This window comes from Canis lupus, chromosome 9 (assembly GCF_011100685.1).
Source record: "Canis lupus familiaris isolate Mischka breed German Shepherd chromosome 9, alternate assembly UU_Cfam_GSD_1.0, whole genome shotgun sequence".
In the NCBI taxonomy this organism is placed as follows: Eukaryota; Metazoa; Chordata; class Mammalia; order Carnivora; family Canidae; genus Canis; species Canis lupus.
In genome coordinates this window covers 18305701-18331613 of record NC_049230.1, presented here as the reverse complement: position 1 = coordinate 18331613, position 25913 = coordinate 18305701, and the positions used below count along the sequence as shown (strand labels likewise).

Below are 25913 nucleotides of genomic sequence, written 5' to 3'. Positions count from 1 at the left end.
GAAAAGTTGGGCTCAGTACCTTCTAGGTTAAGAGGCTGCTCTCACTGTAGGCTTTCTAGCATGGGAGGGACAAACTTTCTAGCATGGAAAGCCTTTCCACAGAGCTATGTCCCACAGCTGACTAGAGTTGACAATGATGCAGAAAGTTGGTGAAGTCAGGGAGATTCAGCACAGGCTGGAAGTAACTTTAGTCCAAGCGTAAGGTCATGAAGTCTGAACGCCAGCACTCCTCCCAGGAGTAGGACTAGGTACATCTCCCACAGGAAATGGCAGCTCATGCTGCAGATTGCCTTTTCCCTACACAGTACCACTTGCTATGAGAAGACAATTAATATTCATAATCACCCCAAGGCATTTTAATACCAAGAAGACTTTCTGAATTATAAAATAAAGCGTAAATGGAATTTATCATAATAGTATGGAAAATGTATTTTATACTATTTTAATTCTTTGAAAATTGGTTATCTAGAGTATACAGCTAAAACCCTGACTTATGGGCACCTGGCTGGCTCAGTGGTTGAGCGTCTGCCTTTGGTTCAGGTCATGATCCTGGGGTCCTGGGATTAAGTACCGCATCAGGCTCCCTGCAGGGAGCCTGCTTCTCTCTCTGCCTCTGTGTGTCTCTTGTGAATAAATAAATAAAATCTTTAAAAATAAAACCCTACACTTAGCTGATCCTGCAGATTAGAGTTCACTGTATTCTCAGGTGGAACTACTAATTTTGAATTTTTTTTTGAACTGCCTTTTTCCTCCTTCCTTCCTTCTTTCCTCCCTCCCTTTGCAGTACTGCCTTGAGCTTTAGATCCAGCTGGGGAATCTTAATAAACCTTATGCACTGAGAGGATGGGAGTGGTGGCAAAAAAGGGTTTCCAAAAAAGACTACTTTGGGCTGTCATCGTTTTAAATTCAGGGCTCTGAGGAAGCGTTGGTGGTATGAATGCCCTGTTAACAATAACCATTTGCCTTTGCCTCTTGCAATCTGAAGGAAATAAACATAAAATAAAAGCAAGAACTTAAAAGGTCCTTCCAAACAAGATACTTCTTGCACAGCCCCCCCCACACACACCTCCCAGAACTGGTGGGAGTGAGGAGAGTTGCATTTGCTGGTGTCCTCCAAATGCCCCTCTGGGACCTGGATTCTCTAGTCAGCTTCTGAAGCCAACAGGCCTGATTAAGGAAGGTCTGGCTCCCCAGAAAGCTCTTTGTCAGTGTAGCTCCAAACAGATGATTTTTTAAAAGCCCTGCATCAGTCTTTATTTTGTCTTACAGTGGTTTGAGTCCAGCCAATGACACTGGAGCCAAAAAGAAGAAAAAGAAACAAAAAAAGAAGAAAGAGAAAGGCAATGAGACAGATTCAGCCCAGGATCAGCCTGTGAAGGTAACAAGGACGCTCTGTTTTCTTGTGACCGAGAGTCGCTTTTTCAGATGAGAGAGTTTGGGGGTCAATGTATAGGAACAATTCAGATTGACAGTCTCCACTGGTATTGCTTCAAGATGGAGGAGTTGGATCCCTCTGCTGCCCTCTGCTGCCCTAGACCTAGGTGATGAAACTGCTCCTGGTACCTTAAGAGACACAGCAGGTTAGACGCTGTCTCCCGAGCATGTTGCCCCCTCAGTATGTCCAGGTACAGAACTGCATGTGCTGCTGTGCTAGGTGCTGGAGAGAATTCTGTCAGAACAGCCCCTGCTGCCTAGAGCAGTGGTTCTCAGACCTCTGTCTTAAGTCCTCAGCACTGGGAGAAGAAAGGGCCTGTTCTTTTTTAAGGCCAATCTTTATGTATTGCGAGCATTCCCTTATTGCTATAGTCATTGTAATGGAAGCTGTGAGTCCCACAAGGTCCATTTCTGAGGTCCACCATTGAGAACCACTGGCCTAGACCGTACAACTAAGACTGACACATGACCTGAAACCCAAAAGTACGGGCAGGGATTGGCTTATTTCATAAATAAAAATTATAAAAGAAAACCTTTTATTTATTTATTTTTTTTTTTTAAAAGAAAACCTTTTATTTCAGGTTAAGTGTTACCCCCTTCAGAGTTGTCTCCAGGAGAAGCTTAAACATCGAATCCCTCTCTTAGAAGCTTCACAAGAGATCCAGTCTCACCCCAGTATACCCTCACCTTTTTTTATGCCGCAAATACCGTGCTTCAACTTGAATCTCCTACCTTGTTGAGAAATGGCTTCAAGTAATTTTTTTTTTACTGTTCTCAGTATTAAATCCACTATGGAAAAAAATCTCCAAACCACCATTGTTGACCACCAGGCACTTCATTTAAATTAACCCCAAACCTTCAACATCCCTACTTGGGAGGTGGTGGCAGGGGGTCTTCCTCATTTTAAAGCTGCAAGCAATAGGATGCCTATCTGGCTCAGGTGGTAGAGATCAACTCTTGATCTAGCAGTTGTGAGTTCAAGTCCCATGTTGGGCATACTTTAAAAAAAAAATTAAGGATGAGAGCAATGGCTCAGCCAGGTCTTTGGGCCAAGGATTCTAGCCCAAGCCTGTGCTTTAGCTTTAGAAACTTTTGTTTCATTGTTTGTCTGGAGGTGGGTGTTTGGAGACTGAAGGGGGATTTGAGCTCCAGCATGTATCAAAATGATTCACTTTGAAATTAGAAACATTTAACAGGGATCCCTGGGTGGCGCAGCGGTTTGGCGCCTGCCTTTGGCCCAGGGCGCGATCCTGGAGACCCGGGATCGAATCCCACGTCGGGCTCCCGGTGCATGGAGCCTGCTTCTCCCTCTGCCTGTGTCTCTGCCTCTCTCTCTCTCTGTGACTATCATAAATAAATGAAAATTTAAAAAAAAAATTTAGAAACATTTAACAAAATACCATTTACATAACCTCCTTTTCCCTCTTTGTGAGAGGGGTGCAGTTCATTGTCAAGAATTTAGGAAAGAGGGATCCCTGGGTGGCGCAGCGGTTTGGCGCCTGCCTTTGGCCCAGGGCGCGATCCTGGAGACCCGGGATCGAATCCCACGTCAGGCTCCCGGTGCATGGAGCCTGCTTCTCCCTCTGCCTGTGTCTCTGCCTCTCTCTCTCTCACTGTGTGCCTATCATAAATAAATAAAAAATTAAAAAAAAAAAAAAATTAAAAAAAAAAGAATTTAGGAAAGACCTGGTGCCTGAGTGACTCAGTGGTTGAGCCTTTGGTTCAGGTTGTGGTCCTGGAGTCCCAGGATTGAGTCCCACATCAGGCTCCCAGTAGGGAGCCTGCTTTTCCTGCCTCTCTCTCATGAGTAAATAAATAAAATCTTAAAAAAGGAATTTATGAAAAACGTTAACAAGAGGAAGAAAATGGAAAGCACTTGTCCTACCTCCCAAGAATAAGCAGTATAAGCATTTAGTTTATGTTCTCCCTGTCCTCAATATAAATGGGGGGAAAAAGTAGCATATTAAAAATACCAGAAGAAATTCTGAGTATTTTTATATAATCGTAAGCCTGACGTAAGACCCAGAAGCCATAAAAGCCAAAAAGCTTTTCTTTTTAAAAGAAAAATTGACAAATTTAAATCCTCTCTGTAAAAGTTAAAAAGATAAATAGACTGGGAAAACATCTGTAATATATCAGTCAGTCAATTTAAAATAATGAAATGAGTGGGCAGTTTACAAAATTAAAAATGCACATTGACACAGTGTATGAAAAGATAGTTAAATTGACAAATTAAAATTAATATTTTTTTCCTCGTTGGTTGGAAACTTTAAGATTTGGGAAATCTAACGATGAGGATCAAGAGAAACACGTGCTCACTGGGTTATTAGTTGATACTAGTTAAATGAACACACTGTTCCTTGGGTTATTGATTGATACTCTCTTTTTAGAGAACAAGTTGACGATATATATTACAATTTCTTTTTTTTTTTTTAAGATTTTATTTATTTATTCGTGAGAGGCAGAGGGAGAAGCAGAGACACAGGCAGAGAGGGAGAATCAGGCTCCATGCAGGGAACCTAATATGGAACTGGATCCCAGGACTCCAGGATCACGCCCTGAGCTGAAGGCAGATGCTTAATCGCTGAGCCACCCAGGCGTCCGTTTATTACAATTTCAATGTGCATATCCTTTGACCCAGAAAGTCTCTTTCATAGACTTTATCCTACAGAAATATATATTCCAGTGAGCAAAAATAGATGTACAAGAAACTTCATTACGGCATTGTTTGTAAAGCTGAAGAACAAAACCACGAAAATGCCCATCGGCGGGGGACTTGCTAAATATATTGTGGTCCATCCACAAAGTGGACTCAGTTCAAATGAGCAGATCTGTGTGTCCACATGGAGAGGTCTCTAGGACCGTATTTAAAGAACAGCATATAGAATAATACCATATGACCCAATTCTAGTTTTTGAAAATTGTGCGTGTGTGTGTTTGGAGCTTGCATGCAAAAAAGTCTGAAATTATATTTGCCTCTTCTCACCCTACCTCCTAAATTCAGACTTTTGGTGATAAGGATTATATTTCAGGGGTGGGATTGTTGGGTTTTTACTTTCTATATGTATTATACATTTCTGCATTGTTTGAAATTTTACACTGAGCATGTATTCCTTTTGCCCTCAAACATGAGACTAAGAAGGAGAAACCCTGTAGGAAGCACCCACCCTTCAAAAAACCATCACCAACCACTCTTTGGTTGTCAGATGACATCTGACCTCTGGGGTTAGGATCATACCCCTTCCTTGAGTTGCACCCCTTAACTCTTGCACTTGTGATTAATCAAAAGTGTGTTAACATAATGGGCCTTTTCTCTCCCCAACTTTGTCTCATCCAGATGAACTCTTTGCCAGCGGAGAGGATCCAGGAAATACAGAAGGCCATTGAACTATTCTCAGTGGGCCAGGGTCCTGCCAAAACCATGGAGGAGGCTAGCAAGCGAAGCTACCAGTTCTGGGACACGCAGCCTGTCCCCAAACTGGGTATGTATGTGTTTTCTTCCCTAGGCGAAGGGGAGGGATGTGTCTTAGCTTTGGGTGCCACACTGAATTAGTGAGGGAAGGATGGTAGGGTTTTGGAGTTCCTTGGTGGCTATTTTTAGAGGGCAGTCTTTAAAGTGCAGTATAGAAAACACTAATGTTCAGGGACCTTACCATGTCACAGGAGTACATATTGAGAACAAGTACTGATTCCTTCCAGTCCATCATCATCTACTCTAAATCTACAAAGAAAAACCATACCTTGGCACACGCTGAGTAGGGTTGTGTGCCCAGGGGTCTGTGTTCCCACAAAAATTTTATTTCTTTTTTTTTTTTTAAGTTTTATTTATTCATGAGAGACACAGAGAGAAAGAGAGAGTCAGAGACACAGGCAGAGGGAGAAGCAGGCTCCACACAGAGAGCCCAATGTGGGACTCGATCTCAGGACCCCAGGACCACACCCTGGGCCAAAGGCAGGTGCCAAATCGCTGAGCCACCCAGGGATTCCTCCCACAAAGATTTTATAGAGAGACCATCTCATTTATGGGGCAGATGTCTGATCCTGGGGTGGGCTGTCCTCCAGCCCCTTCCCTTTGTCCCTCAGCCAGTACACACTTACCAACTGCACATAACTTGACATTTTGCTCAAGAGTGATGGCTCAGCCCCCGGGATGCCCTCTGCAGGTCTGGTTGACACCCTTTAGAAAAGCTATATTGAGCTCTTAAAGGGGTAGGACAGGCAGAAAAGCTAAAAGGATTCTGGAGAGACGACATAACAGAGTTAGAGATGCCTGCTGAGGCTGAGCCACAGCTAATATTGATGACTAACTTCAGATGTCGCTGTTGACAAAAAATTTCCAGAGTGGTTGCACCATGATTCTGGGCCTATTGATGGCCCAATTCCTATTTTCTCTATGACCGAGAAAGTGTGTTGAGAAAACATGAGACACCAAATGTAAGCGGCCTTCAGGTTGTGCGTGTGATTGGTCTCTTCCAGAATTCTTGGTGGGAAGGGGGTGGGGGGTGAGGGCAGGCCAGAACCAGTGACTCGAGAGGGGAGAGGGGCTGCTGTACCCACAGAGGTGGTCTATTCCAGGGGTGGGGAGTATGCAATACAAGGCAGTGCTACTCAAAGTGTGGTCCTTGGACCAGCAGGGTGGGCATTGCCCTAAGAACTTGTAAATGTGCGGACTCTCAGGCCCTACCTCGGGTCTATGGAATCAGAACCTATAGGGGATTTGTGTCCACTCTGCAAGTTTCAGAAACTGCTGTAGAGCAGATGCAGTTCTCGAACAGTTCAGTCACAATCCAGACAAACTGAGATATGCCCCCCCGGGGTGGAAAGCAAAGCACTGCCTGGATGGTGAGGAGTGGTGAATCGGTGGCAAGCACTCCTCCAGAACCCTGTCCTGACCCATCCGCCTTGTCTGTCAGGCACCCCAGGTCAGCCAGGTCCCAGGCCCACTGGCTAAGCTCTCCAGCAAGGCTTTGGGTCGTAGTAATGCAGTTAGTAAGGCATTACCAGGACCGGGTCCTGGTGACAACTCCCCGCCAAGAAGTTGGAAGAATTCCACCTTTGAGTGAAATGCACAATGAGGCGTTTTGTGGTGGCTGCCGGGCATTTTGGCCCAGTTTTCAGATGGGGCTTTGGAGTTTTTTGGTCTGATTTTATTTTTCATTAAGAATTTGCAAATGGTTAACTTAGCTCCATTCTTCATAGACATGGAACCTGCTGAAGAGATGAATTGGGGTCCATGGACTTCTGTTCCTCATTAGTCCAGTTACTATTCTATGTTGTCTGCCTCCATTTCTCCACCTGTAAATGGAGAGAGTACTCCAGGTTCGTTGTCAGAAAGTTCGTGAGAAAGCCGCCTAGTTGCCACAGGAGTCCTGACGTCCTGAGGAAGGTGGAACCAGTTCAGCTGTATTTCTTCTGGATGTGCCTCCTGGGCCATATGTGGTGTGGGGCTCTGGGGAAGCGCCGTTGCTCTGAGCGCCTGACCAGTCTCCCTTTCAGGTCTGTGGTCAGGCCCACAGGAAGGCTTCTGTTGTTTCCATGAGGCAGTGCACAGAGGGCACCACATCACAGGCTTCAGTTGGTCGGCGTGGCTGAGGTGCCAGCCTCATTCTCCTCAGGGTAGTGTGACTTACAGCTTCTTGCCATGATTTTTCCCACTGGAACGGTGCCGGTGGCCCGGAAGCCTATCAGTTGTGCTGTTTACTCCCACCTTGTCAGGAAAGGTGTGATTAGGTTGTATTCCACTACAGAGACCTGGAATTTTTCAGAAGTTCATGATCCTAAATTCTCCATCAAAGGGCTTTCTGAATAGCAGTTGTTTTAGGCTGTGTGGCAATTCTGTGTCCCCAAATACACACACACACACAGTTCCGTTCCCAAATAAACTTGTTTTTTCTAAAGGTTGTATTTATTTATTTGAGAGAGATAGAGAGAGCAGGAACGGGGAGAAGAGGGAGAAGCAGGTTCCCTGCTGAGCAGGGAGCCCAATGTGGGGCTCAATCCCAGAATGCTGGAATCATGACCTGAGCCAAAGGCTGATGCTTAATTGACTATGCCACCCAGGCGACCCCCAAATAAACTTTGGATCCCCTTTTCAGATCATGTCATTCTACTTTTTCAAAGTCATCCATTTTCTACCATAGTAGAGGGCTACAGAATCCTTTCCCCCTCATCTCCATGGATTGGAATCTCACCACCCTTAGATTCATTTGTACAAGTAACTACCCAGAGGAGAACTCAGCTTGTACGTGGTTTCTCCGAGCTGTGTGAGAGAAGCCTCCCCACTCTCAGCCTCTTCCTTGCCCTGTTCATAAGGTTTAAACTCTTCCAAATCTCACACTCTTTGCTTCTAAGTCCTTCACAGTTGCTGTGGTGCATGGTTTGGGATCTTTGATGTCGAAGGCAGAGAGAATTTCAGGGAGAGAGTGTACAGAAAGAAAACCCTCTGAAAGTCCAGGATTTTCTTCTAAAGTTCCCAGCATCCTCAGTCAGTTACTGGGTTTGGGTGGCCTAGAGATCATTGGCTGTACTCCAATCATTCTCTGTGGCAACCTCCCACACCTACATAGCAAGAGGTGCTCAAAAGCCCTACAAAGGTGGAAGACTGGCCTGTCCCCACAGGCGGAAGCTGTGATGCTGGGTGCTGGCAGGAGGACAGTGCAGTAGCCCAGGGCCACTCCTCAGCTTCATTGGCACCCCAGACTGTAAACCTATTAAAAGTGGTGTTAGTTTTCTCATTGTTTCCTGGAACTCTTTTGTCAGCTATGTCTTGCAGAGGTCAGCCTTGAGATGACCTGTGACAGCTGTCTAGCAGGTCAGGGGCCCTCATCGTGCTTGGGGGACAGGTGTCTGCTCACCTGTCTGTTGAGTGCCCATGATGCTGAGGGCCTATGCCATCCCATTCACCAGCTCTGCCCCAGAACTACTGCACTCTGGGATTCCATGGATACATGGTAAAGGAGTGAATAGAAATGCTCATTGTATGCAGGGTCTAGTAAGGAGCATAACTGAAAAGATTTAGCCTTGAGATTATTGTGCTACAGTGAGGAAGACTACCAGTATCTTGCCTGTGGAAATCATTTAGGAAAAAAGAAGGGCAGCCTGGGTGGCTCAGCGGTTTAGCGCTGCCTTTGGCTCAGGTCATGGTCCTGGAGTCCCGGGATCGGGTCCCACGTCGGGCTCCCTGCATGGAGCCTGCTTCTCTCTCTGCCTGTGTCTCTCTGTCTCTCATGAATAAATAAATAAAATAAAATCTTTTTTAAAAAGGAGAAGCAGCAGCAGCTTCTGAAGTAAAAGGTATCTTGGAAAAGGTATAAATTCAGTAGAGTAAGAAACCAACAAGCACCTTGATAAAACTAGCATAGAAATCCTTGGTACTTTCTAAGGGTCTAGCCCTCTTGGCTTTGTAGGCCCCCAAAATTTTACATGACAGTGAACTGGAAGTAGATTGACTGAAATTAATTCACAAGGGCTAGTTTATGAATAAATCAAAAGACCAGTTTCTGAAGTAGGGGAGAGGGGTGTCTGGGTGGCTCAGTGATTGAGTGTCTGCCTTTGGCTCAGGTTGTGATCCCGGGTTCCTGGGATCAAATCCCACATGGGGCTTCCCGAGGGGAGCCTATTTCTCTCCGTCTCTCACAAATAAGTAAATAAAATCTTTTAAAAAAATAAAAAAAATAAACTAGGGGAGAAAAATATAACCTCTTTCCCAAGCAAACCTATTGGGGAGCTGGATGGTAAAAAGGAGGTAGCCATTTGCTTCTTTGCTATGTGTCTCCCTTGTTGCCTGCACTTTCCAGTTTGTGATGTTGGTAATGACTTATCTATTAAATACTTCGCCAGAAGATGGTACATCTTGTGGGGACAGGGACTTTGTCTTTTCCCTGCTGTTTCCTAGTGCACAGTGTCTGATACAGGTTGGTGCTGAGAGAGAGTGTTAGGTGGTCAGTCCTAATGGCATTGTCCTCAGTTCATGGCCTGAGGCAGCTACTTCCACTCCATCTGCCCCATGGATCCATTACTGGAAGGGTCTGTCGTTGCTTATTACACATTAGAATGACATATTTGGGCCAGGGGTCTGAAAATCAGTAAAAGCATAAATTTAATGCCTGGTGTGTACAGAGCCTGATGCTGGGAGCAAGCAGTGAACTGAGTGGGTTCCTTTCAAAGGTTCAGTTTGCAGGATATGCTAAACATTGCATTCTTCCAGATGTGAATATGAAGGAGCTCTGAACTGTAGAAACTGAGTAATTCTGAGGGCCAAAATTAAGTGGTCGATTTGCTCAAGTGTGTCACATGAGTCTGATTTGGCTGTGCATGGGTATCAGGGTTGTATCATCTGAGCACCCCAAGTACTCTCCACATGCTCCACAGAAGAGGGGCATCTGTCCAGTGTGGGGATGTCAAATCAGTAGGTAACTTCCCGGCAGCATTGTGTGGCTTCCGTGATTCAGCCTAAAAACGCTTGTAGGACTCTGTAAACACCAAACAACCAAGTTGGCAGCAGTAGTTAAGTGGCCCACATTGCTGAAAGCCAAGACTGGCAGGGCCAAGATTGAGCCTGGCGCCTCAATACCATCCTCTGGGTCAGCAGTGGGCGCAGTACATTGTTGTTGCTGTTGACACAAAAGCAGCCTTGTTGCAACTCCTTATAAATCTGTCCAGGTTGATGGGTCTGGTCCAGGACCATGACAGTCCTCTTTATACCAGCGGGGAGGCAGGATGCCAAATTAGTCAAGATAAATGTTTGCCATTTAGTAACCAAAGGGAGATTTAAAAGAATTTCAAAAAAAACCAACCACCTTGGATCTTAGTGATTGTTCTGAGGCTTTGCTAGGAGTTGGCTCTCAGCTGAGGACTAAGGGTAGCTGGAGAGATGGTCTGTAGTTGCCAAGCACAGAGTGTCCTTCAGACGGAGGGCTCTTAGGGACAGGAGGAATGTGCTGTGGTCAGTGTTTGGGCTGAGCCCCTTCCCGCCCCCTGAGATGGGGTGAGGCTCCTAGCTATGCTCTTCTTCCAGGAGAAGTGGTGAACACCCATGGTCCCGTGGAGCCTGACAAAGACAACATCCGCCGGGAGCCCTACACCCTGCCCCAGGGCTTCACCTGGGATGCCTTGGACCTGGGGGACCGTGGTGTGGTGAGTAGGCTGGCCAGGCTGCAGTGTGGATTGGATGCGACTTTCAATGAGCCCTGCCACCATATGAAGATAGCTACTACTCAGTCCTTCCTCTAGGACTCTCTTGAGAGCCAATCCAAGCAGATTGGAGCAGACACACCTGCCATCTCAGGCCCCCTCCCCCCCCATCTGTTGCCTCTGAGGCCTGCCTGATATGCCACATTTTCTCTTTAGGATTTTCTTTTTTAAGTAATCTCTACGCCCAATACAGAGCACAAACTCACAAACCCAAGAATCATATGTTCCACCGATGGAGCCAGCCAGGTGCCCCCAAGATGCCACATTAACTAGCACTTGGCTTCTCAGGCAGGTTGATAGTTCCCCAAGGTGATATCTTTCTGCCATGCATGTGTTTTCCTCGTTCATCTATTCATTTGTTCTGTGTCTTAACAATGGAGTAGCCGGCTAGTTGGATGACATTCTTGCTCTGCCATCCTCGGTGGCTCGGTTTCCTGGTACAACTAGGGTACTCGTTCTGAAAGAGTCCCTGCCATGCCTGGATCGAAAGGATTTATGAGATGAAACATGGTTTGCCTTGTCCTTCTGGAAAGCGTAGAGCCCCAGGGAGTCGAGGTTGGGCCCTCCCTCACCCCTAGCCATGGCAGGGTGGCTCTGAGGCAGCCCCTTGTCTCTCTGCAGCTGAAAGAACTCTATGGCCTCCTGAATGAGAACTACGTGGAGGATGATGACAATATGTTCCGGTTTGACTACTCCCCGGACTTTCTGCTATGGTGAGCCATGAGGGCTTCCTGGTGGTGGCTTTGGGTGGGGCACAAGGCAAGGCTGCCACGGTGGGCCCACCTTCTCATCCCTGCTAAGAACCAGCCTTTGAATGGCAAATTAGGGTGTCCGTTTTGAGTACTCACATCTGAAGGAATCTCGTTTCCAGGTGGAGCTGAGAATCGAAATCTTATTTAAGGCAAGTGAAGGAGACCCTTTGTAGCATCAGTACCCAGAAGAAGGGATGCTGTGTTATATGGTGACTTGGTGTGAGAAAGAAAGAAAAGACCTACTGAGATTTTGAAAGAAAAAAAAAAAGTCATTTTCTATCCAGTTCCTGAGCACACTTGGTTATATGGTTACTTGCTTGGCTGAGTCAAGCAGCCTCTCAGTGCCATGTTGAGTATCCAGGAATGTAGAGACACAGCACTGAACTGGAGAGGGACTGCCTGAAAGGAAGACTGGGCAGGCAGAAAGAGGGGGTGAGGATACCCGGAGGGCAGGTGGAAACCAGAGCTCTGGGGGATCCATGATCACTTCACAACCAGGGGACCCATTGGATGCTGAGCCAGTGAGGCCGGTCCTCTGACTTCAGTTATCAAAGTGAGTGAGCACAAAGAAATGAGATCAGGTACAAAGTCCTCAGTATGACAGCCTTGGATTGGGTGGATAAGTAGGCCAGGTGGGCTAAGCAGCAGACAAGGCCTCTGGCTTGATCCCACGGGTGTCCAGGAGGGCTTGGTCCTCAAGAGAATTTAGCTACCTAGGGAAGTGAAACAGGAGGTGAGAACAGACTCAGCTGCAGAGTGCAGGCAGCCTGCCCAGCCCACTGGTCACCTGCAGCTGCGGCCTCTGTCTCTCCTCTAGGGCTCTCCGGCCACCTGGCTGGCTCCCCCAGTGGCACTGCGGGGTTCGAGTGGTCTCAAGTCGGAAACTGGTTGGGTTCATCAGTGCCATCCCAGCAAACATCCACATCTATGACACGTAAGCACCGGGAACTCCACCCCCACCTCCTCACCATCCTGCTTGGTCTGAGAGTGGGGGAAGAAAAGATACCCCATCTTCCACAAAAGAGGGTGAAGAGGAACTCAGGTGCTGGGAATAGAAGCTCATAACAGGAGCTGTCCCTTTTGCTCTGTGTTGTTGCTCGTTCTCTTGTTCATGATCTGTGCTGGATGAGGTCCACCATGAGGGCTGGGTGCTACCTGCACAGGGGCTCCGCGTTTGCACTTGAACCTGTCACATGGTGGTGCACTTGAGCAGCTTCAGAAATGGGCCTGAAGCCACTGTGACTCAACATCCAAACAGTCACAGGGCTTGTGAGCTCTGCTCTTTATTTTCCCTGGAAACACCAGAACCATCTGCCACAGTTCTCTGGGCTTTGTAGGCCTGGGATTCTTGTGGGAGTCAGAACCCTTAAAACTTCTGGATAGCCCTTGACTTACTTTGGGGTGCCTTGCCAGCTCAAGGTGGGACTCCTCTCCCTGCTATTGGGGCAGATCCTGGTGGTACCTTTAAATAAAGGAGTTTGCTTCAGTCCCACCTACCTTTGAAAGTGGGGTCTGGTTCAAAAGACTGGGTTCCTTGCCTGGTGCAGCAGAGCAGCGAGGAACAGGAGGAGTCCGAGTACTGGTTGCCAGGTGCAGGTGGCAGCAGAATGCATGCCTGAGCTGAAGCCCCCCCACCCATGGTTGCTCCAAGGTCCTGAAGGGGTTACCTTCCCCTTTAAAAGCCTGGTCACTGGGGTGTTTCCCTTTCTCTCCAGAGAGAAGAAGATGGTAGAGATCAACTTCCTGTGTGTCCACAAGAAGCTGCGCTCCAAGAGGGTGGCTCCAGTCCTGATCCGGGAGATAACCCGGCGAGTTCACCTGGAGGGCATTTTCCAAGCTGTTTACACTGCCGGGGTGGTATTACCAAAGCCTGTTGGCACCTGCAGGTAAAGATCTCTTGAGAGGCACTCAGGGTCCTGGTGTGCCTGCTTTGGCTGAAGGAGCTTGTGTCACTGAGTTGCAGCTCTGGCCTTCGGTTGGTGCATGCCTGAGAGTGTCTTGCTTCTCTCTGTCTGATAAGATGGCTGGTAGGTTCCCAGAGAAGCTGGGTAGGAGGTATGGAAATGAAGGGGGAGATCGTAGGAACAGACTGGAGAGCCAGTGCCCTGTCCAGAGAGGTTAGCCATTCTCCAGTCCTGCTAAATCCTGCCTTCTGGAAGCAGAAGGTAATTCTGCTGGGGTTTTATTGTAGTTTTTAAAGTCCAGCACAAAACTGGATTTTGATGGTAAAAGTTCAAGACTTTTAAGCAGTTGGCTCCATTTTGTTTTGAATATTATGTGGGCCAAAGAGCCCACATCTGCACCCTGTGGAATCAGATCCCTGTCTGATCCCTTTGTGATCCAAGGACAGCCTCTGGACCTCAGCTGTCAGAAAGCTGTGTGAAGCAGTTGAATAGTCTCTGCCTCAAAAATTTGAGAAGTGAAACACCAGGCAAATGCAGTAGAGGAGGGGAGGAGGATACACATTCCGAGAAGACTACAAGTCTTTTCGTGGACTTGGCTCTTGTAGTTGGGAAAGAAAAATAGAAAGAAAATTCAGGAAGAGCTGTGGCAGCTCTGCATTTACTGGGGGCCCAGCACAGGCCCTGGCGCTCACGGGGGCCTGGTGTGTCTCTCGCGCCACCTGCCGGCCATCTAGAGAGCTCCATGCCTTCCCTCAGTGGAACTTGACAGAGTCCTCTGAGGACAGGACATCTGTGTCCCCCACAGGTACTGGCATCGGTCCCTGAACCCACGGAAGCTGATTGAAGTGAAGTTCTCCCACTTGAGCAGAAATATGACCATGCAGCGTACCATGAAGCTCTACCGACTGCCAGAGGCCAGTGGTGCTGGGGGCGATGGGCAGGGGTGGGAGAGGCTGAGGAGAGCCCGGCCCTCAGCAGGACCGTAGTGAGCTCTGGCAGGGCGGGGCGAGTAGGGGAGTGGTGTCAGAAAAGTGGCCCAACTCAGGGTTTCCGAATTCCTGGACTTTCTGTCTCTGTTGTTTCTGTTGTCTATAGCAAGAATTTTATTTTAGTCTGACTTTCTTGGTCTCCTGTGTCTGCACCTGGATGGACTTCTGTGTCCTCTGTTGATGAGCTCAGGGAACACCTATTCTCTGTGATTGTAGCCCAGGTGAAGCATAACTAGAAAGATAAACCTGGGGATGCCTGGGTGGCTCGGTGGTTGAGCATCTGCCTTTGGCTCAGGACGTGATCTCGGAGGTCTCGCATGGAGCCTGCTTCTCCTCCCTTTTTTTTTTTTTTTTTTTTGCTTCTCCTCCCTTTGCCTGTGTCTCTGTCTCTCTCATGAATAAACAAACAAAATCTCTAAAAAATAAATAAAAGAAAGATGAACCTGCTAGCTGAACTGCAACACCACCCAGAGCCCATGTAAATAAGCTACAGAGTGTCAGCCTGGCCTCAGTCAGGGAAAGGAGGAAGCCCAGATTTCTAATCCCAGTGCCCTTGATCCAGATTTGGCCAGTAAAGGAGTAGGCAGCCTGGAATCAGCTGGTTTTCTGTTCTGGGTCTCAGTTTACCTAGTTTTCCCATGAAAGAAATGCTGTTTCTCGTTCTCTGCTTGTGCCTGGTTTCAGGACCCTAATGACATGAAAGTTGCCTTTCCTGCCACAGAGCTTCTCTGGTCCGTGTCAGCATGGTTACTGGGTGCCTACTGATCAAGGGGCTGCCTGCCTGCATTTGTCAGCCACCACACCGGCTTAATCACCCTGGGAGTGGGCTGATCAGCACTGGGCCTGGGTCAGTGGTGTCCTGTTTTGAGAAACTGTGACAGATATCACCCCGAAAAACAGATTGGGAACAGGGACTGTGATGGGTGTCTCTTCCTGTTGTTTGTTTGTTTGTTTGTTTTTAGGGTTTTATTTATTTATTTATTCATTCATTCATTCATGAGAGACATAGAGAGGGAGCCTGATATGGGACTCAATTCGATCCCAGGACCCCAGGATCATGACCCTGAGCCAAAGGCAGACACTCAATCATTGAGCCACTCAGGTGCCCCTCCTCCCGTTGTAATGACAGATTTGTCCTGAGTTCTAGGCAGGCAGAGAGCATTCTTTTTTTTTTTTTTTTTTTTTTTTAAGATTTTATGTATTTATTCATGAGAGGCACAGAGAGAGAGAGAGAGAGAGAGTGTCAGAGTCGGTCAGAGACACAGGCAGAGGGAGAAGCAGGCTACAGGCAGGGAGCCCAATGCGGGACTCAATCCCCAGTCTCCAGGATCACACCCTGGGCTGAAGGCAGCGCTAAACCGCTGAGCCACCAGGGCTGCTCCGGCAGAGAGCATTCTTAAAGTGATGTCACAGCCAGAAGAATGTCTCTGGACCTCCCCACCATGGGTGCTAGCCCCTTCCAATGGCAGAATTTGAGGTGTCCTTGTGGGAGCTGCCATGTAGAAATGAGGTCAGCAAGTGTTCCCTGGAGACCTCAGGATTAGTGAGGAATTTACATGGCTGAGGTCCTAGAACAGCTTGCTTATTTATTTATTTATTTATTTACTTATTTGTTTCAATTATTTATTCATGAGAAACACAGAGAGAGAGGCAGAGACATAGGCAGAGGGAGAAGCAGGCTCCCTACTGGGAGCATGATGTAGGATTCGATCCCAGGACCCTGGGATCATGCCCTGAGCCAAAGGCAGACACTCAACTGCTGAGCCACCCAGGCATCCCGGAACAGCTCTTTTTAAAAACTTTCTACACAGGGAAGCAGTTGTATTATGCAGTGAGCGAGGTATATAAACTGTAACTCCACCCTGCTTTCAGCTTTGGCTGACCCCACCTTTGTGTGTTGGGCCTTTGGGGTTGTTCTAGCAGCCCCAGTATTTACTCCCAAGCATCACATGGGTTCATTCCACTGAAGCCTTTCTTAAGAAAAAGCAGCTGTGGGGTGGGATCCCAGTTTAAGATGAAGCCCCAGGAGTTTGGTGTTTTTCTTCTGAATTTAACCGGCAGTAGGTCCTGCTGGAAGCAGGCTGGTGCAGCAGGGTCTGAACAAGACAGACGGACATCTGGTGTACACTCTGCTGGGCCTAGGGGTTCCAACATGCTTAGGCGAGAAGCTGTTCTGTGAAGTGCTCTCTGAGTCTCTGGGAGAGAGACCAGTGTGGGAAATCAGCTATGACTCAGTGGGATAAGGTGGCAAGGGTTTGGAGGAGCAGAGCCAAGCGGGGCTTTACTAGGTCAGTGAGTAGCCCCCAAGCTGGGCCCACTCCAGCACGTCTGTAAGGGTTTTGCTTCCATCGTGGCACCATTGACATTTGGGGCTGGGTAATTCTATTATGGGGCCTGTCATTCGTTATAAAATGTTTAGTAGTGGGGCACCTGGTGGCTCAGTCAGTCAGTCTCATTCACTTAATGTCTGCCTTTGGCGCAGGTCAGGATCCCAGAGTCCTGGGATTGAGCCTCCTGTCAGGCTTCCTACTCAGTGGGGAGCCTGCTTTTCCCTCTCCTCCCTGCTGGTGCTTTTTCTCACTATCTCTGTGTCTCCCCCCCCCCCCAAATAAATAAATACGTTTTAAATGAAAATAAAAGATATTTAGTATTTCCTTGGCTTCTACCCATTAGATGCCAGTAGCACCCCTCCTCCTAGTTGTGACAGCTGAAATGTCTCACAGTATTGTCAAATACTCAAAATTGCCCCCGTTGAGACCCACTGGGCTAATAGGATGGAAAGGACAGTGAGAACTGCCAGCTGGTCCAGTGGGTGGAAGGTCTTCTGCTCCATGTTAGGGAGTTTGAAGGAAGGAAGGGGCCTGATGGGTTGTGTTCTTTGGAAGGTAGCCTGGGCCTTGTGGATAAGAGATTGAAGCAATAGCCTCAGCCAGAGAGTGTGGCCTTCCCTGGGAGGGAGGGACCAGAAGACACTGACTAGGCAGGACTCATGCCTGTGTGCCTGGGGGCAGTGGGTGGGAGTGGTTCTCTCACTCTCGGGAGTGACTGGGGGTTCTCTCTTGAGGGCCTCAGTGAATGCCTCCAGGGTTAGGGTAGGAAGGGATACAGTGTGAAGTTTTTGGTACCTTCAGGACTTGTGAGGGAACCAAGATGCTCAGTGTCAGCACATCTGATGCTGTCTCGTCTGTCTTCCTTCCAGGCTCCCAAGACAGCTGGGCTGCGACCAATGGAAAAAAAGGACATTCCAGTAGTGCACCAGCTCCTCACCAGGTACCTGAAGCAGTTCCACCTCACGCCAGTCATGAGCCAGGAGGAGGTGGAGCACTGGTTCTATCCCCAGGAGAATATCATTGACACTTTTGTAGTGGAGGTGAGTGGGGAGGGCTGTTCTGGGCCCCCAAGAGGCATTCTCCTCAAGCAGCTAGGGTTCCCATGCTTGGTGACTAGAGGCCCAAATGACAGATGGCAGTGTCACCACCTAGACTTCCTTGGTCCTCTTTGCTTGGTCCTCCCTGAAGACTGGAGGTTGTAGCTTACACTTGGTAAAATGATAACCCTCTGGACTGGCGTGAGCCCTTCTTGCCTCTGCCCCTACCCCCAGCCTCCGTGGATGGCGAAGTAGAGAGCACTAGTCCCCTCTTCCTCTGATAAGCCTTTGAGCGCTGCCTGTCATGCTTGCAGGAATGCTGGCCAGACATCAGGGACACAATCTGGGGGATTGTGGGCTGCAAGCAGCCCCTGACAATGTGTAGGGAGAGTGCTCAGCAACTTCGGCCCACAATCCGTCCTGGATTTTCCTTCTGGCTCAGTCCCCAAGTGCCCTTGGCCAGTGTGTTCTCGTTTGCTTGCACATCCTATTTCAGTGTGCACCCATTCATCTAGGGCAGAGCTGTCCTGGGGGTGGTATGAGAGCAATAGGAAACATTCCGTTCCCTGGCTGTAGGTTCCCTATGCATGTGTGACATTGCCTCCTTCTATTGTTTTCCCTTTAGAATGCGAATGGTGAGGTGACAGATTTCCTGAGCTTTTATACGCTTCCCTCCACCATCATGAACCATCCAACCCACAAGAGTCTAAAGGCTGCTTATTCTTTCTACAACGTCCACACCCAGACCCCTCTTCTAGACCTCATGAGCGACGCCCTTGTCCTCGCCAAAATGGTGAGGAGCAGACTGGAGGGCCTGGAGATGCATGGGGATGGGGCAGTGGGAGCAGTGGCTGGGGCTGCCAGCCCTCCTCGGCCTTGCACTCTGCGTAGGAAGGGGCCCAGCACTTCTCAGCCAGCAGCTCAGAACTAGGAGAGAGCAAGGAGCATCCACATGAAATGAAGGCATTGAACTCCTGATTTATTTCAGTGAGTTTCGTTCTCACGGGAGGCGCTGCCAAGGAGCCTGAATAGCCAGGCCTGCTCCAGGAGTAAAGGGGTTCTCCTTACGACTTCCCCAGCGTGGGAATGGGGAGTTTGGTCTCTTGTCGTGGTGAGTCACTGGAGCGGCTGACTATAGCGCATGGGGGGGTGGGGCCAAGGCTTCTTTGACACCCAAAGAGGTCAGCGTCAGCCCTTCATCATGGGTCCTGCCTGAACTCAGTCCACCTGGGCTGGCCAGATGGGAGCCCATCCAGCCTGTGCTCTGTAAGACCTTCTGGTCGACTTGGTGAAATGTGGGAAATATCTTTGTCACAGCCTCAAAACAGCATATCAGCTGCCAGAAAGTCACAGGGTACACAGCAAAGGCCTAGTAGTTGGGGTGTCTGGGGTGTAAAGGGACAGAACAAATGTGAGCAGCTGATAGGAGCCAGCTTCTCAGAGGAAGTACTTCCAGGCTTGGTCTCCAGAGAAGACTGTGCAAATGACTGGTGTTCTGGGGAGGCATAACATGGAACAACAGGAGCAGTGATCTAGACGCTGCATACACAAGGATGCGCTTGGTGGGACACCGAGGAGAGGCCGGGTGGGGTGGCGCTCCCAGTGCTGCAAGCACCGCCCCTAGATAGCCCGCGCTGGCTGGAGTTTGGAGTTTGGAAGCAGCCGGAGCTTCCGAAGGGATTGTCCTGGCCACCCATGCTGTATGGCCATGCCATGGTAGGAATGGGCAGGAAAGCGAAGCAGCTTTTATCTCTATTCATCTGTTCTTATTTCTCCCTGCTGCCCTGCAGAAAGGGTTTGACGTGTTCAATGCACTGGATCTCATGGAGAACAAAACCTTCCTGGAGAAGCTCAAGTTTGGCATAGGGGACGGCAACCTGCAGTATTACCTTTACAATTGGAAATGCCCCAGCATGGGAGCAGAGAAGGTATGTCGTCCATGCCGAGCGCAGCTGGGGTCAGGGAGTTCTTGTCTCCAGCAGAGATGGTGCCATAGGTCTGAGCCTCAGCATTATTTGGGCCCCCAGAAAGTCACCTCCCTCTGATGGCCAGACTGGCAGGGTCCACATTCCCCTTCAGCAGCTGGCGTGAGGGTGGCAGAGGAGACTGGCCCTGGAGCCACACAAAGGCAGGAAGCTTGTCTCCAACTTCTTTCCCCACAAGATGAGCCACCTTGGGAGGGCATTGGAGACCACCTCAGGGAACTGCAAGTCCAGCTGCCTGTGCTTAGCTGGGAAGGTTCTAGTCTAAGGATCTGAGGGGTTTCCTCTGCTGGGCAGCTGCCCGCATTCCAATGTAATCCTCAGCCCTTCCTCTGCCAGCTCCAGAGGGCAGCCTCAGCCAATGGTGTCATCAGCATTTACAAAATAGTGGTAGAGGAGCTGGAGGGAAGCCTTGTGACTAGTGTTGCTCGGGTTGCTGGCAATTGCTTTCCTTGAAAGATCTGATAGATGAAGGATGCCCCTCACAGAGGTTGAATAAGAGCTCCTGGGCTCAGCCTAGTGGCACTGTGCCAACTCAGTCCTTTGGGACTTCTCAAGTCAGGTGGATGGGGGGTGGGGAATACTGGGACAGACTTGGGGACAACTGTTGACTCAACTCTGCCTCTCCCCATCGGCTCTCCTAGGTTGGGCTGGTGTTACAATAATCAGTTGCCAGTGAGAGTCTGGATAAAGCCACTGAGAAGTCACACCAGGAAATGGAACCCCACCACTTGTTGGTCCAATTTTCACAAACGTGAGAATCCCTGGCAAAGGGAACAGAACTGAACCGGCTTTACCAAACCGCCGCTGAACTTGACAATTGTATTGCAATGGCGTAGGCTGCGTGATGTCACCTCCGGCCGTGTGATGTCACCTCCGGCCGTGTCTCTGGTCTCCCTGTTTTCCAATTAATCACATCCTTCTGCAGCCGTGATCAAGGGAATGTAACTGCTGAAAACTAGCTCGTGATTGGCATATTATGGAGTTAACGGGTGAATAATAAAAGTATATATATATATATATTATATATATATAAATATTTTAAATATCTTTCCTGTTCCAAATGTACAAGGATGTTTGGTCTCTAATGAAAAACTGAATCCAGGTCATTCCTCAGAATTAGAATCCAAGGACAGTGCCAGAGAAACATATGTTGGTACAGTGAATTGTTTTGTTCTGAAAGCAGGCATTGACTTTTCTTGGGGGAGCAGGAGAAACAGAATGTGGGGAATCTTATCTAGTCCCCCTTCTGGATGGGCTGAAATGATTAGCTTTGAGAAGGCAAGGACAGGTGGAGGGACAGTGCCGAGCTGGGGGTGGGCTGAGAGGTCACAGAACTGCAGGTGGAGTCCTGGGTGGAGCTGACCCTACTGGGGCTGTCCTGCAGGAGCCAGGCCTTTTCTGCATCCTGACATTGGGCAGTGGGGACCATCTGTGGAAGCAGAGTTCATTTATGGGGTCCCTTCTTCCATCCTTGCCCTGCTCTGTGGGAAGTCATCCTGCCAACTGATTTTAAAGGGCTCTTTAGCTAGCTGTTGCCAACCTTATAGGGTTGAGTCGCATGGGACATTGTTTTTCACTGCCTGGGGTGACTGGCAGTTTGAAGGGGACCTCTGACCTCCTTGTAGCATCTGGGACCTTGTGGAGACCATACCAGTGCAATCCCTGCTTAGCTCATCGTAGAGCAAAGAGCCAGCACCCTGATAGCCCTAGGGTGGCTGGCCAAGGATGGCATGGGGACAATACCCAGACCCCTTTAGCCACCAGCCCCTGGCCTGTGCCTTCCAATCCATTAGCCATCACTTGTGCTCCTTTCTAAGATGCATAACTTGCAAGTAGTAGCAAGGAGCAGTGTCCAGACGCCGATCTGGATTTGACAGCAGAAATGATCTCGTGTCGCCATTGTCTGAATCTCATTTTCGCTGGTGATGTCTTGTGATCTTTGTGGTGGTGGTGGTGACGGTGACGGTTATTGATGCTGCCAGTTTCTCCAAAAGCAATGGAGCCTCAGGTCACGTGGCTGTCCGCGTAGGCATTCCTCAGCTGCGCTCAGCCAAGTCCCTTGGGGAGCATTGAGCTGTGGAATTGTCAGAAACCCACATCCAAGCTTGTGTATAACTTTGCATTGGGAGAAGGTAGACAGGAGAGCAGGGCATGTGCGTGAGCGAGACCTGGCTGCTTTCACCTCTCGGCCACTTCTGGTGGGGAGGAAGGTTTAGCCGACTCTCATAAACTGAAGCCATGCTCTGCAGGCTAACAGAGCTGAGTTTCAGGCTTTGGGTTTGCCAGAAGGCTAATTGTGCAGAGTCCCCAGAGCTGGAGGAAATCGTGTGCTGGGGCTGGGGGCTGTGCCACCTGTGCCACCTGTGCCACCCGCTCTGGAGATGGCTTGCTGGGCCCAGCCTGCCCTCCACTGTTCTGCATTCTCATCAGCGGCCTCTAGGGGCCTCCCTTCTCCCCGTTGTTCCCGTGCTGCAAACTGCATGCACCAGCGATCATGGCTGACCTGTGACTCCTTGACTCCAAGATACCCAGACCAAAGAAGCTGCTGTTCTTAGCAAGATGTGCACTGCATTCTACAGACAGGAGGAGTTGGAGAGGCAGGGGCTTGCCTTTACAGCCTCACAGACAGCAGCCAGCCAACACCCCGAGTCCCAGAGCAGCTTACCCTGTGCATGCATCTGAGGATATCAGAGAACAAAGTGCCCGACTCTTTCCTACCTGGGGCAGGACCTGGAACTTGGAAAGGCTTCCTGTGCTAGGCTTGGTCAGCTCTGGGCCAGGTCCCAGGGCAAGCTGCTGCTGAGGTTAGGTGTGCATAGCAGCCTCTGGAGTGAGCTTTGCCTCAGCTGACCCAGGCCACAGGATGGAAACCAGGAGTCCATGGCTGCTCTGGAAGAAACCGGTCTCCTGGAAAGGCCCCCCGTATCTCCCTCCAAGACCGCATGGCCTGCTTCTTGGACTCTGCTGTTGTGTCATGGTAGGGACCCTGCCCAGCCCTAGCCCTGAGCACCGCCTCCCTGGGCTGCAGGAGTCAGCTTGGTCCCTGCTCTTCATCTTTTTGTCCAAACAGTTCCCGAGTTCTTCACTCCACCCCTTCCAGGACTTCAGGTCAGAGAGCTCAGAGAGAACCATTGCTTGGGGTCCAAGGCCTCCTCATAAGGAGCCCTGCAGGATGGTGGAGCCCCAGCCAGCGTGAATCAAGCAAGGGAACAACCCTGGGGCCTCCAAGCTCTTCACCTGGGACCTGCCTCAGGCAGCCATTGTTTGAGGGCCTCCAGGGCGTGGCCCTCACTCTCTGCCACCAGTACTCCCTGTTCGTACCACTGGGCTTTTTGGACTCCCATGTTTCCAGATGTTTACCTCTGCCTTTGGATTGACTACATTTGACACCTGGGCAGTCTTATGGCCTCTGATCTCTGTTTAGGGAGAGAGCTGGGTAGAAAGGAGGCCTTGGCTCTGGGTGGAGGCGTATATAGGGCTTGTCCCCCTGCCCCCACCATGCCTGCTTTCAAAGACACATCCAGTTTGAAGGCTGGCCCACACCAAGCCACCTCAACACCCAGTTTATGGGAAATTCAGGCCTTGCCTGCAACTCTCACCTAACTGCCATTGACCCCCTGACTCGCTGGCTCACTGAAGCCCAGGCATGGGGGTCCCTGCAGTCTGAATTCTTTGCCTAAAGATGACCAGCATTTAACCAACTGAAGGGATGGCCCAAAGGCCTGTAGCTTCACGAAGCTGCAATCTGGGAGAGGATGAGGACCTGGTTGTCAGGCCAGGGGAGCATATGCATGAGCATATCCCTGGCCAGTGCCCACCCCCCCAGGGGGCGGCCTTCTTGTGGCCTGACCCACCTGCTCCGGAACCAGAGGAGACGCAAATCATCTTTGGTTTTGCCCTACAGCAAAGTGAAGGCAGGCCTGCCAACAGGCTGTCTCCTAGGAGGTTGTGTGGGACGTTCTCATTCAGTTAAATTCAGAGATACTGACTGCAGGCAAGGTGTGCCGAACCTGGGAACAGGAGGGGGAAGCTTCACTTTTTGTCTGAGCTTTTCTCTGGGCTGTGGGAGGGACATCCATTTCCAGGGTGGGGGAGGAAGTACCAAATGCATTGTAGTTCCACTGGTTACATCTCACTTGTTTCTAATAAAGGAAGCAGCTGAACCAAACCTCTCTGCCCTTGCATTCCTGGGGTCCGCAGGTGGCAGTGGAACAGATGGGAGCCCCTGGCCTGGGCTGGAGCACCCTCTGGGGTGGCAGTGGAGCCCCGCAAGGAAAGCCACTCCTGACTGTTCCACAGAGGCAGCTACTTTACTTTGGTAAGGTTCTCTGTTCAGGGCAGAATTGGCTCTTGTCCCCTGACTTCTCCCATCTGCCAGCTAGGAGTCAGTACTGACCCAGGTTTGCTCCATGTAAGAGGAGCAGTTGGGCCCTGGGCCAACATCAGGGCACCTTGCAGAGGAGCCAGTCCCCAGCTTCCGCTGCTGGGAGCAAAGCACCCCCTCAGCCCGGAGCAGCAGTGGCTCCTGTGGGGGTTTGGGGGGTGCCCAGGCACTGCCCTATCCTTGTCCAGGTGCCACATCTCCAGCGGCCAGTGGCCAGATGATTCTGCGGAGCCACCAGGGGTGCTTTTTAACACTGCTGGTCACCAGGTCCCGCTACACACCTACTGAACCAGTTTTCCAAGGAAGGGCCCCAGTTACCGAATTTAGACTCCCAATTTTCCCCCACCCCCATTCTTTCCCTCTGGCTGGTGCCTCTGAGCCCCTTGGCAGGGGACCTGGGCTGCACCTGAGAGGACACAGGACCTACCCCAGGGTCATCTGTGAGGCGCCTCCCAGAGCACTCGAGACCCCTCCTAAACCCATCCCTGTGTCTCCCACATACACCCACAGCAGGTCACTCTAGGCCCTGAGGGCTCAGGCCTTTGTTCTCCCCTTAGACATGGGCTGAGAACACAGCCCTGTGGGTGGCCATCCAGGGACCTCTGTAGTAACAACTGACTTCTTTGCTTCCACTTCCCATAATCCATTCCCATCAATTTTCCTACACTGAAGACTTGCCCTTTCAAGGCTGACTTCCCTGCTTTGGAGCTCTCACTCTAGCAGGAAACACTTCCTTGGGCTTTACCAAACCAAAGAAGAGAAGCAGGAGCGGGGGCTGAGCCCAGAGTCTAGTGCTCACCTGACATGGGACCCTCAGTGCAGGCCCTGACCAGACCTGGCCCTCGGAAAACAGGGCAACTCCCTAACTGCTCCATGTACATCGTAAATGGACTCAGCTTTGCTGTGCTCCCTCCTCGGGCCTGCGGTTTGGCTGCCAGGTGTCCTGACAACCCTGAGAACCAGGTGTCCATTCCTTTGTGGTTCCTGCGTGGAGAGGCTTCTGAGCCCATTCAGAGTGTAAGCATCCCCTTTCAGACACTTGAATTCATCAGAACCAAAGTCCACTCTCAGCATGAACAGAGAGCAGGGGGAGGATCTCACTTCTTGCATCAGGTGTTAGGTTGCAGGAAGGTGAGATTGCCCAGCCCCTGGGTTCCTTGGGATGGGTTCCTTGGGACGCATTCAAGCCCCAGCCCAGCGCCATCCCCAAGCCAAGAACTGTCTTCAAACTCTGTCCTGGTTCAGTGTTGGTGCTTTTGCCTGATGGAACCCAAAATGTCAGGGCGCCACATTGAAGCCTAAAAAGTCCCCTTTCAAATGAACAAGGGGTAGTGGAAAGGGAGGTGGGTGGGGGGTTGGGGTGACTGGGTGGGTGATGGGCACTGAGGGGGGCACTTGACAGGATGAGCACTGGCTGATAAGCTATATGTTGGCAAATTGAACTCCAATTATAGATAAGATAGATTAGATAGGTAGATAAATAGTCCCCTTTCTGGCAGGTTTTCTCTGGATCCTGCCATCTGGTGTCTCGGCACATTCTCCCAGCCACTCCAGGCAGCCCCGAGTAGCGGGATGGTTTCCAGGCCATCATCTAAAAGGCTGGTTGCTTGGTGGGAGGAGAGCCCCAAGTCTCTGGGATTCATCTACTGAACAGACAGGGGCCTCAAATGCAGCTGAACCCAGAAAGCGTGGGCCTGTCAGCTCCCTCAGTCTGTCCCATCCCCTTAGGGCCATAACAGTTCTTCCCTGGCAAAAGCCCCCCCCCACTGGCCAGCTCCCCATTCAAGGCCCTTCATGGTGGAGATGGGGGCAGGGGGAGCCTATGAGTTGGTGTCCCCACAGTCTTGTGATGCTGGAAGCAGCTTGGAGCCAAGAGGAGGGGTCAGGCTATTTTGAGCTGGGGCCT

General features: G+C 50.0%; 1 protein-coding gene across 3 annotated transcripts in view; it reads left to right on the top strand.

Annotated features, from left to right (window-relative positions):
- The window catches only part of NMT1 (N-myristoyltransferase 1), a 40729-nt gene extending 16938 nt beyond the window's left edge, over positions 1–23791 (top strand). For all 3 annotated transcript variants that reach the window (XM_038547052.1, XM_038547053.1, XM_038547051.1), the window contains 11 exons: positions 1270–1378; positions 4772–4916; positions 10451–10569; positions 11248–11339; positions 12196–12312; positions 13094–13264; positions 14088–14196; positions 17471–17641; positions 18264–18431; positions 19429–19566; positions 20265–23791. In XM_038547052.1, coding sequence (XP_038402980.1) covers positions 1270–1378; positions 4772–4916; positions 10451–10569; positions 11248–11339; positions 12196–12312; positions 13094–13264; positions 14088–14196; positions 17471–17641; positions 18264–18431; positions 19429–19566; positions 20265–20285 — 1360 coding nt within the window. In that variant the 3' untranslated portion in view covers positions 20286–23791. The remainder of the gene's footprint in view (positions 1–1269; positions 1379–4771; positions 4917–10450; positions 10570–11247; positions 11340–12195; positions 12313–13093; positions 13265–14087; positions 14197–17470; positions 17642–18263; positions 18432–19428; positions 19567–20264) is intronic.
- Positions 23792–25913: the final 2122 nt, after the last annotated feature.